The following is a 12,918-nucleotide window of genomic DNA, read 5'->3' as shown; positions in this document are numbered from 1 at the left end:
TAGAGCGCCGGATGCTGCGCATTCATCAGTTGCAGGCACAACGGCAAGGGGCTATCCAACTCCAGCTCCACAACATTGGCCGCAATGTCGCAAATGTGTCCGACAGGATAGAGAGCATGACAACTGCCATGGAGGCTAACACTGCGGCCCTCATATCGCAGCGCAACACCGCCCCCCGCCGCCACCGCCAGCTACTGACGTGGCTATCAGCCTACACGCGCTCAAACTATGTCATTGGGAATGCCACCTCCCAGCTCTCACATCGGTCCCTGGCTATGCAGCAGCAGATGGTGCAATGCTGCGAGGATGTGGCACGAGTCTTGGAGCAGGTCACCAGTGCCGTACTGGCACTACATCCTACTGGGCCAGCCAATGTTGGTGGGGACGACACCAGTGAGGGCATCTCCAGTGTCAGCAGCCTGTCTGCCTCACAGGTTGGTGTGCTACGCCGTAGCACCAGGCCCACTGCAGGGTCACGTGCCGTCCCAGAGGAAGAGCCAGAGAGGCGTTTGGGTGCCGCGCGCCGGAGGCGCACTCGACTTAACTGTACATTGGCAGGGACATGCTGATGATAGAAGCATGTCCTGTATATTGTCTGGAGCAGTATGGTGCAATACTGCTTGCATGTAAAGAATAGCAAAATTACATTGTTATTGTGCCTTTAACAATAATATTTATTCTAGCATCGTACATCGGCCTCCTGTCATTATTTCCATTGGCATGCAATTGTGATTTGTTGGGTGAGGGGAGTGGGTGCACTAGAAACTGTTCATTGTGATGTGGTTGCGGCGTCTGTGTCCTTCAGCTGGGTTCTCCCCGCGTGCATGACGCACATGTGCAGGTGGCCGTTCGTCCCCTTCCGACTCACTGCCAGAGATCTCTACAGGTATCTGGTGCTTGGTAGCAATGTTGTGTAGTATTGCACACACAGCCACAATGCGGCAGCACACATCAGGACTGTAGTACATGGCCCCACCAGTCTTGTGCAGTATGCGGAATCTGCTCTTCAGTAGCACAAATGTCCTCTCAATGCAATTCCTTGTGCGTATGTGTGCATCATTGTAGCGCCGTTGCTGTGGTGTAGCAGGGTTGAGGTATGGGGTGAGGAGGTACTCACGGAGAGCGTAGCCACTGTCACCTGAATGAGAGGAGCAAAGGGTGAGTGCCTGTGCAGCGCAGCTACTTCATCGCAGTGTAACATTGTGGGCCAAGTGTACTTGCCAAGTAGGTGTCCTTCACCAAAGTCTCCCCTGGCCAGTCGTGTGTGGAGGCCGCAGTACCGGAATATGAAGGAGTCATGTGTACTCTCCGGGTACTGTGCCACTATGTCCGTTATGTATGTCTTAGCATTGCACACCATCTGGATGTTGAGGGAGTGGTAGGACTTGCGATTGCGGTACATGTACTCCGTTGCAGCTGGTGGGCAGATGTGGATGTGGGTACAGTCAATGCATCCTATTACATGTGGGAAATGCGCAACATTGTAGAATTGATGCTTGGTCTCATCCAAATCCTGTTGGCTGGTGGGAAATTTGATGTGGTGGTGTAGCTGAGTCAGCATTGCGTCTAGGAAACTCCTTAGACAGCGGGACATGGTGGGCTGGGATATCCCCCCAGCAGCCGCAACTATCCCCTGGAAGCTCCCGGAGGCCAGAAGGTGCAGGCTACACAATACCTGGACATGTGTGGGCACGGCATTGGTCCGCCTTGTTGGGTGCTGCATCAGGGGGTCAAGGTCCTGAATTAGCTTGATGATTATTGGCCCATTCAGGCGGTACTTTGCGTATATTTGCTCTCTGGTTTGGCCCAGCAGGGTGACCCGCTGGCAGAATATCCTCTCCTGGATTCTGCGTCTCCTCCGTGCTGCTCGCTGTAGCCTTCGCCGCCTGACCACCATGTAGAGTCCTGGCATTGTGAGACTCCTTATGCTGATGCTGCATCTCCTTAAGTATGTTTGGTCAGGCCTGCACCTGTTACTGATTGGGCAACGGATTTTCAAAAAAAAAAATTCCAATGGCTTTGATGGTTACCACCTGCTTTGGGTTGTCCTTAAATTGCGCCTCGCAAACAGCGATTTAGGGGTTTTTCGCTATTTGCGATTTTTCATGAATAGCGATTGCGATTGTATTGCAATTTCGCAATTTTATTCGCAGATTCTGTGGTTTCTCGCAAATTCAGATTCACTAATGGTCTACTGCCGGGATTCTGCGAATGTTTTTGCGATTTCGCAATTCCGTGTTTGCGATTTCGCTTTTTTCTTCTAGAATACCGATTTTGTCAATTGCGCTCGCAATAGCATTTTCGCAGCTATTGCGCTCGCAATTTTGCTTCATGAATCAGGCTGTAAGTATATTAACAATACCGGATCTTTCAATTATAACTAAATTGATTTCTACGTGGTGGACTCTGAAAGCATCCTCAACAAATCAAGTCCCTTGAATAACACTGTAATCTAAATCACAAACATAATAAAACGTGGTGATTAAATCCAATTCACCAAAAACAGCCATACACACTTCGAAATTAATGGGGACAATTAAAAGAGCTTGCATCAAAGTGAAGTTATTCTAGAGTCACATACTTTATCTATGCTTCCCCACCAAAAAAAAACAAAAAACAATGCTTGGTCAAAGTGATCAAAGACAAACCTCAAATTTCCCCATCCCACCAATAATCATAAACAATAATGCTTGTTAAAATGGAAAGTAAAGTCTACCATAGTAACCTATATCATTGTTCAAAGAATCAGATGATACATACTCTGCTATATTCTGAGACTGGAGGCAAAATAGATCACACATGCAATCCAAAATATTACTGTAATGGAAGGTAGAAAATTAATATTCGCAGGGTCTGGCATATTCTTTCCAACAGCACTCATGGGAAAAATAAACCTCTTACTATAGCTCACATAAAACAAACAGAAAAAAGAAAAAATGTGGCTAGCTCAAGGATTTAACAGTATATAAAAACATCAAGAGTAGCAATCTTGGATATGGTGCATATGATTACTACAGTTCTCTATATTGTGTTGTGTAAGGAAACCCATACAATGTTCCTAAACCACGGAACCAGATGCTGTGGCTGGCCCACAATAAAACCTCAAATCTCATGAGACTTTGAAACCCATTTTCAGAGGCTGCCAAAGCTATATTTGTAGCCTCGATATATAGACGAAAGTATATATAATAATTTGAAACAAATGGAGAGAGTTTGGTTATTTCAAAAGACAAAGTCATATAAACAATAAAATAAAAACATATCTGGCCATGATTGTAGGATGCATGTTTAGTGTTCAGTGATTGAAAAAGATGGAGGAAGGAGGAATGAGCCAGGTTGTCAGTTTTACTAAACAAATGGCTATTGACAAAAACATTCCGATCCATTCCGGCTCCTAGGCTTTATAAGAATCCTCCATAAACTAGCTAAGGTGTTTTCAAAGTCTACAATTAGTACTGGTGCTTGAGCTCATTAAGGGCCCGATGTAGGTAAATCTACATTTACCACTTCATAAATACCGAATCATACCGAATCGGTATTTATGAAGTGGTAAATTAGAGGGGGGGAGATGTAGGTATTTCAGATTCGGTAAATACCGAATCTGTAACATTCGGTATTTACCGATTCTGTAAATACCGATTCGGTATCCCCCATTGCTTCCTATGGGCCTTGAAGCCCATAGGAATCAATGGGCATTACCGAATCGGTAATTACCGATTCGGTAATTACCGATTTGTGCAAGGGTGCAGGGGGTGTCACTTTGACACCCTCCAGCACCTCAAAAAAAAGGCATGTGAGCCATGTGGCACACAGACATGCCCTAAGGGCATGTCTGTCTGTCACATGGCATAGGTGTGCTTGCACACATGTGCATGCACACCTGGATTCGGTATTTTAACACCCAATTGGATTGGGTGTTAAAATACCGAATCTGAAGGGCCTGTGGGACTGAAAGTAGTCCCACCTACATCCCAAATGTAAAGAAATCGGTAAAATTACCGATTCGGTATTTTTGCGATTCGGTAATTTTACCGAATCGGTAAAATACCGAATCGGACAAAAAAAGGTCCCCTACATCTCAGTAGGCCAAATACCGGTCGGAAACAGCCGAAATCAGCCGTTTCCGACCGGTATTTGGTACTTACATCGGGCCCTTAGGGTAAATCTATATTTACCACCTCATAAATACCGAATCATACCGGTATTTATGAAGTGGTAAATTAGAGGGGGGGAGATGTAGGTATTTCAGATTCGGTAAATACCGAATCTGTAAGATTAGGTATTTACCGATTCTGTAAATACCGATTCGGTATCCCCCATTGATTCCTATGGGCCTTGAAGCCCATAGGAATCAATGGGCATTACCGATTCGGTATTTACCGAATCGGTAAATACCGATTCCAGCAAGGGTGCAGGGGGTGTCACTTTGACACCCTCTAGCACCCCCAATACTGGCTTGTGTGCCATGTGGCACACAGACATGCCCTAAGGGCATGTCTGTCTGTCACATGGCATAGGTGTGCATGCACACATGTGCATGCACACCTGGATTCGGTATTTTAACACCCAATTGGATTGGGTGTTAAAATACCGAATCTGAAAGGCCTGTGGGACTCAGAAGAGTCCCACCTACATCTGGAAGATACCGAATCGGTAAAAAATACCGATTCGGTATTTTACAGATTCTGTAAATTTACCGATTCGGTAAATATACCGAATAGGTAAATACTGGCCCCCTACATCTCAAAGTGCCAAATACCGGTCGGAAACGGCCGATTTTGGCCGTTTCCGACCGGAATTTGCCACCTACATCGGGCCCTTAAATGTTTTACACAATGTAATTGGGCCTTGTCTTGCAATGCTAATCATACCACTGCCTTCATTTGCAGAACTTTGAATCAACCGTAAAAGGAAATGACAGACTTCTGATTAACTATGGGAATGTTCTGTATTATTTAATGACCCCGGTTACCTTAACTTGCTGGTGTAGAATTGTGGCATACTGAAATTTCCAAGCTCCTGCAAATCCTATTAGCGTTTCCTTTATAAGTGAGAAATCCAGACAAATGCAGCCAACCTGAAAAATCTAAAATTAAAAACAGAGACATTAAGGAAGGTATTATAACTTTCTGTTTACTAAATATAGCAGGTAAAAAACAATGAACCTCTTCGTAGGTTGCAAGAAGCGAAGTAGCAAAGCGTTCTTGTCAGTGAATGACTGATTTCATAAGCCACAAGTTGGAAATGCCACAGTGCCATTTTGTAAACGTGCTAAAGATCCATCACTGCTTCTCATACTTATATTTTGAGGAGCAGAGGACAACGGGATAAGGTGCAACTGAGAAAGAGCTGGCAACCCTTTGCTCCTCCAATGCACACACTTGGAGTTACTTTGTTGTCTCTTTCCCTTCCTGCTCGCGCGTCTGGTTCTGTTATATCACTTGACAGATTCACAAATTACAAACTCTTCGATTTTCAAGTCACAGACTGGCCCTTTTCCATCCATCCAGTACTGATTTCAATACATAACTCATTTACTTGCTCAAAAACGCAATTAAACATTACAATTAGAGGAGAACTGTATAAAAGATCTGCAAGATGTAACATTCATTGTATAAATGATTTAAAAAGAGACAAATATTTTGGTATTTAACTTTAGAAAAATAGTCATAAGCCCTTGTAACAGTTAATACTTTTTCTAAATGAGAAGATGGCTCAGCAATTTAAAACACTAGGGGCCTTATTTCGATGTGCAAGGTTTACATTCCTATCGCCAAATTACAATGTCAGCGATTGTAGTGTAAACCAACTGGGGAAACCAACTCGGGCCAGTTGGAAAACGCTCAAAATCCCTTAAGGACGGCGTTTCCGCCATCGGGAATATGATGTTGGTTTCCGACAGCCTTTCTATGTCGGCCTTTCCGACATGGAAAGGATGTCGGAAAGCGACATCAGGGGCCACTAGCAGGTCCCACTTTCTCCCGGCCCTCCGGTTGTGGCCCTGGGGGGCACCTATTGTGCCAACCCTCATACCCCCCCCCCCCCCCCCCCCCCCCGAAAATCACTGCATTGTGTCGTAGGCACCATGAGGTACCTGCCAGATGGAGCAGGGATTTACACAAACCCCCATTTCTATGGGAGCTTGTGTTGTGGGTGGTTTCCGCCCGCCGCACAAGCTAGAGAAATGGGAGTTTGCGACAGCACCATGTGTGGTCGCATCCTAACTCAGCGTGCAGATCCGCCGACTTATGATCGGGTGGTTCACACACCGAGACAGTGTCGGTCAGAGGCAACTCCGACCGACATCGTAAAGAGGCCCTAAATGCTGACATCTTCCATAATTTGCTTGTCACATGATTGAATCCAGACATGGCATGTCAGGATGTCGTCTTACCAAGGCAAACGAATTGAACATCATCACATTAACATATTTATTCACATTGCTTTGATTTGTTAGAAACTGTGGTAGAAAGTGATTTATAAAAAAAACAAGCTTTTATTATTATTAAAATACAATAGGCAGATAATCCTAACTACATGTCAGAATTGTGCAAAACATGTCTTAAATAGCAACACTGTTTACATTTATCAAAGTTATTTTAAGAAGGCATTGAACTTCAGTACGGTATGAAACAGGAACTATCATTTAGGCATTTTTCCTATGTAAATATTATAGTTTTGTAAACAATAACGCAAAACCTGCTGATTCAATCAATCAATCCTGGGTTTATCGAGCGCACAACTTACCTATGAGGGTCTCAATGCGCTGTTAATTTGAATGAATGAATGAATGAAGGGTGTATTAAGAGTAGGCATTTACCCTGTACAGATGGGGCAGTTGTGATTGAACCAGGGGGCAAGAAGTAGGTTACTGTTGAGTGAACAGCCGAGTTTTTAATTGTTTGTGAAAGAGTTGTTTAGAGGAAGGTCTGCCAATTTCTGTCAGAAGGGAGTTCCTCAGCTTAACAATCAGGTAGGGAAAGGACCTGCCACCAAGTCTGGTGCATTGAAAGCAACGAATTTTGAGAGGATGTGCTGCCTCTGATCTGAGGGTCCTCCCAGACTAATAGGGTTAGACCATGTGTTGGCGGTACTCAGGGCTGGTTTTAGCTAATGCTCTGATTCCTATAAGGAGAGCTTGGTGAGACCCTGATGCACATCTAGGCAATCTCAGAACTGATATAGGAATTGTTCTAGCAGCTGCATTGAGGACAGGTTGCAAAAAATGATGTTGTGTTTTCGGTAAAACTCAAATATAGGGTGTAATCCAGACGTGCAGTGATAAGAAAAAGAACAACCGAAAGAGGTCAGAAATCCAGGATTTTGTAGAGGGGTTTTAACAGTTGAAAACAGGTTCCAGGGACCAAGGCTGTCCTATTAAGGATATCTTAAAAATACAAGTCCTGATCGATTTTACCTCCTAAGGATTTGACAGAGGTGGTTTGGGATGGTTGCAGGGCCAAGGTCTGTGGGTCACTTCAGAGAGTTAGGTAAATTGATTTTACCGAAAAGCGGGTTCAGGGTCTTGTTAGAATTAAGCTTGTGGTAGTTTGAGACAGCTTTCATGAATCTATGCTGCAACCCCCAAAAGACAGTTTTTGAATTAAGATTGAGTTGCGATAATGTTGTCTCCAATGGTGAAAATGAACCTAATGTCATTCATAAGATATCATAGAGAAACCATACTTGTTGTGCCAGATGGGCCACATATATGTTGAATAGTTTGGGGCTAGTAGATAATCCCGAGGTACTTCTCCATTTATTAAATGACAGGAGAGACAGATTACAAAATTGAGAGCAGACCCAATTGGAATCTGTTCAGAAGCAAAGACACAAGCCCCTCAAGGCTAGGTCCTGACTACTCACTGACTGGTGTCGTTGGGTCAGGACAGCGTGGGAGACATTATCAAAGGCAGCATCCCATTAAGGATCAGTGCTGTGGTCAGCGGATCTGTGTTGATTTTATCCCAAGGTATTCTGTCTCTTTTTAAATAAGAGTGAGATTGGCATGGAAAGGCATGGGGGGGGGGGAATGAATAGTTTAGTGGTCTCACCGCATATGGGGATGGGCATTTTTGTGATATGGTGTGCTACATTTGTGTAAATTATGTCAAAAGACTCACCCGCTGTGTGCGTGGGAGTGGATACCACCTAAAATAAGTTCAATTTCGCCAATAAATCATGAAGTGTTGAACAGTAGGGGTCACATAATGAATTAGTGTGCATTTTGAAATTCCTGACAGAGAGAAATTAGACCGCTATAAACTATGAGGCAAAAGAGCTTCGGATATTGAAGTTATGGAGCCAGGAGGAGGGGACGAAAAATACGTGCCCTGGGAAAGGAATATTGTGGGTTAACTTTTATTGTAAACAATAACGCCTCAAAGTTAGAAACTTCTTCTAAGTCGTTAGTGGTGCTGGAATAGATAATAGCACCTTGGTGATTTTCCTTTTCCTGAAATAACATAGCATAGCCACAGGAGTGCTAGTGTACTGTCAGGCACCAAGTGGTCTTTTAACCATGTCTCTATGAGAAAGACTACATCTGCTTTATGTGAGGTTATAAAAAAGTGGTTGGGAAGAGTGCGGACATTTGTTAAGTAACAATGAAAGGCACTATTTGGAAGGATAGGCATTTTAGCAATTGGCTCTGCTTGTTGTGGTGAAAGAGCCTCTGCAAAGTGGGGACAAGGCTGGGCCTAAGAGAAGTAGACTCTGAGAAGTTAAAGTGCACCCACCTTTGGGTTAAAACACTAGCAGCAGCGTAGTGAGTGAGACTTAGGGCACCTGATGAGCACTTAGTGCGCCTGATGTATTTAATTTGTAACATAACAAATAAATGGGTGATCAGAATATCTTGATGAGGACCAATCTGGAACCTACAGTCGAAACATAATTGATGGCATGGTGTCAAGATTCAGGACAAAAGCAGGTAATGAGGCATGCACTAGGCCTGGAAACAGTGGAAGACACATCAGTGGAAACTCGTGAGAATGGGAACACTAGACTGCTAAGTACATGAATTTGCATACTCACTTCCTGGTGTTAAGGTCACTTCGAGTCAACAGTGTACCACTCTTATACATAAAGAGGACAAACAGCCAGAGGATTAACATAACATAACATAACAGGTGTATTTGTAAAGCGCACAATTACCCAAAGGAGTCCTGGTGCTGAATAACAAATGTTTATTGTTACCCAACTCAATGGTACTCATTTTATCGACCTCAAATGGATGAAAGGCTGAGTGGACCCGCCGGGATTGGAACCTGTGACCATGAGGTCGAACACAGGCCCCTGCAGTCCACTGAGCGACCAGACCCGGCTTGAGGGTTGAGCCTTGTACAGGCCCATCTCCTTGTTAAATGCAGAGATCAAAATATTGGCAAAGTTACTGGCTTCCAGACTGACCAAAACGTTGATTCATTGGGATCAATCTGTTTTATGCCGGGGCGGAGCACTTCTCTGAACCTGCTGTGCCTGTATGGTGTCCTGGATCGTGCCGCTCAGCTTCATGATGATGATCTTGTGCTTTTGCTTGACGAATGAATGGCATTCGATGCGGTCAAGCGGCCGTTGAAACTGCTGTGCCTGTATGGTGTCCTGGATCGTGCCGCTGAGCTTCATGATGATGATCTTGTGCTTTTGCTTGACGAATGAATGGCATTCGATGCGGTCAAGTGGCCGTTCATGTTTGAGGTGCTGGGTTTCGGAACGCACTTTGTGGCATGGATATGGCTCCTCTACACTGATCTCCTGGGCCAGGTGATTCTAAACGGAGGCACGCCCTTCATGTTTCAGCTCCAGCCTGGCACTGGAAAGGGCTGCCCACTCGCCCCCTCAATTTTTGTCCTAGTCATGGAGCCGCTGACGTCCTGGATTAAGCTTAACCCCCTGGTTCGAGGGTTGCAGTGGTCTGATGACTGTTGCTACTTGGCAAAGCAATCTTATTTAAAATGATGGCTTCACCCTGCTTTCTCTACGGGCTTCATAACACACCCATTCCCAGCCCCAGCCACCTACTTTAAGCCGATCAAGGCTGAAAACTGTACTATACTCTGGGATGGTGGCCCTGCACATAAGGCAATTAAAAAGCTGCAGAGAGTCTGGTACTATGGTGGAATTGCTCTGCCTGATATACAAATATACTATTGAGCGATGCAGCTCATCAATCACTGGGTACATCTTCCGGCAGAGGAGTCAGCTTAGCACATGGATAGGTAGGTCATGCAACTGGGGGGCTACCTCGGGCCCATTTATGATGGGTCACGCCGCACATCCTTTCCGAGTCCAATGGCAGTCACACTCACCCTCTGGCACACAACACTGAATGCAAGTGGCTGGTGAGACAAGATTACGCAGGTCATCCCTGTGAGACACTGTGGGAAAAGCTGTGTTTTGACAAATGGGATCTAATTTGTCTTTTCAGGGTGGGGGATCTATGGGCATGGGGAGGGGTGATCCTGTTCGCAGAACTGCAAGGCGAGTACCACCTAGCACCCACTGAAACCTATTGTTACTTGTAAATACGACATGCATTAGAGAAGGTGCTTCAGAAGGGAGAGGAGCTCCCTTAATCATCACCGCTAGAGGACAGATTGTTCGATGACTACATGCCTAGTAAGGCAGTCTCCCTCACTTATTGAAGACTGATTAATAACTCCAGTGATACCCTAACTCGGCTACATGAACAATGAGAGCGTAATCTCGAGGGCATGGAGGATTACGAGTGGCCTGAGGTCTTGGCATCCCCCAGGGAAGTGGCTATAAGGTCTAGGTTTCACCTAGTGCAATAAAAAATCTGCACAGATACTACTATGCATGCACTACTATGGTAAAGATGGGCAAGGCGACGACCGCACAGTCTTACAGGGCCTGCGGCCAAGTGGGGAAATGTTTCCACATGATATGGAGCTTCCCGGCCATTAGGCAATATTGGAAGTCAGTAGTTACTTGTCTGAATAATATTTGTGGGAGCAAGGTGGGTGCCTCTGCAAAGTGGTGTCTTTTGAATGTCTGGGATGCAATTAACCTTACACGCATGAATCAGATCTGAGTGTCATTGGGGCTGATGGTAGCTAAGTGCAATATTACGTGCTTATAGAGGGCAGATTGGGCACTGCAACAGGGAGATTGGGAGCGGGACATGAACTGGTGCATGCTAGCGGATAAAGTAGCCTATGAGAGCAGGGGCTGTCCAAAAAAATAGGCTAAAATATGGGGGTAGTGAAATGAACATCGAGGAGGCCATCTGCCTCCGGTTTCATTGATTTAGGCATGGCTCACTCAGATTCTAATGTCGCCTTGTGAAACGTGGAGAGTGGGACGGGCGCACCTAATGGATGAAGTCAAACTGATTTTATCTGACTGTGTCTCAGTGCTACACTGTATTATGTTTATGTTTATTGTCGTTATACTTTTGTTAGCTTTATCTGCAATAAAATGATCTTTAAAAAAAAGAAAAACTGTGTACCACTTCTATTTAACATAATTAAAAGCTCTGAGTCTTTGCCTACCAATGTGTCACTAGTTGTATTGTCTCTCTCAGTTTACATACCAGTTTGCACTTGTAATCGTCCTTCAGCTTTCTTTGTTTTGTCTTTTTCGGTTCCATTTGACCCTTCCCTTCTTTGTTTGCTGAATCCTTCTACCTTTGGTTGGTGTGTTTGTATATTGTAGTTCTATATTACTGGTTGGTTTCTGAGGCTGCACAGTGCCATGCCTTTACTAAGATAGTTCCATCTAGGAGCACAGTCCAGTGTTTCTCTCTCCCCTCCCCTTTTATTGTTTTTCCCCTGATTCTTATCATCATCAGCACATGCATTTTTGTTCATCGGTGTAGGCATTCAGGGATGGCAGGTATTTTCTGCAGGACTTCATCTTTCTGCCTGACATTGGGGCTCCCACAGCTTTGCCCACTTGGTCGCTGAGCCTACTCAGATCACAAGACATTGCTTCAACCAACTCCTCTTCCTGTTACTTGAGCATCAGCTCCAAAGGTTCTTACTGCTCCCCGGTACCATCCCTACCCCAATCTAAAAATCTCCAGGACACATATTATGTCATTCTTAGGAGAAATTTAAAGAACATTTAGCCTGTAGCCTTCCCACAACCATTTCTTGAAATACCTGACAGCATCTGGATTATCCTATTAACATTTTAAATCAATTGGAATCTGGTTCTAGATACGCTAGAAACTTTCAATGCCCACAAACTATGTCACTTGAAGCCCAATAAATTGTAGTCCAATCATCTCCCAATTGTGTTTCACCCCTCCGTAAGCTATCAATAGTCTCTGAAACCAATATTAGTAATATCCTGACTTCATTCAAAAAATATTCCCTTCCTACGGCTATCTGTAATGGTCAAATAATCACCTTAGCTTCATAGCTCTGACGCCAACCATCACCAGTCCAGTAAATTACTGTCACCTCACATTCACTCAAAAAGACAATCATCACTTATATCCTAAAAAAAAACACCATGGGCCCAGGTATTCTCTCCAACTATAGACCCACCTCTGGCCTGCCTTGTGCTGCAAAGGCATTTGAAACAGTCATCCCCATTAACTGTTAACCTAGCTGCATGCAAATGACCTCACAAGTTGCTTTCAATCAGGTTTCTTATCTCATCAGGGTATGTAGAACACTCTTCTAATCATCAAGGAAACATTACTTGATTGCTGTGACCAGGATCAGCCCTGCTCAATGATCCTGTTCAACCTCTCAACTGCATTCAACACCAGTATTGATTAGGTGCTATTCAAAAGACTATCAACCTCAGCCCACATCAGAGGAACTCTGCAGCCATTGTCTGTGTTCTTACTTCAAAACCACTGTCATCAGATCAAACTGGGCCCATTCCTCTCAATAACAGCAAAACTTCAAAAGATTAAATCTGGCATTCCCACATGACTCT

At 44.5% G+C, this 12,918-nt stretch overlaps 1 protein-coding gene across 1 annotated transcript in view; it reads right to left on the bottom strand.

Moving 5' to 3' along the window:
• LOC147707531 (dynein axonemal heavy chain 5-like) overlaps positions 1–12,918 on the bottom strand; it is a 1,425,553-nt gene that overhangs the window by 1,012,552 nt on the left and 400,083 nt on the right. Inside the window, exon 23 of the mRNA XM_086925656.1 lies at positions 4,973–5,086. Coding sequence (XP_086781782.1) covers positions 4,973–5,086 — 114 coding nt within the window. The remainder of the gene's footprint in view (positions 1–4,972; positions 5,087–12,918) is intronic.

This window comes from Lissotriton vulgaris, chromosome 6 (assembly GCF_964263255.1).
Source record: "Lissotriton vulgaris chromosome 6, aLisVul1.2, whole genome shotgun sequence".
NCBI classification, from domain to species: Eukaryota; Metazoa; Chordata; class Amphibia; order Caudata; family Salamandridae; genus Lissotriton; species Lissotriton vulgaris.
Note: the sequence above shows the minus strand (reverse complement) of the source record. Positions and strands in the feature narration are given on the sequence as shown.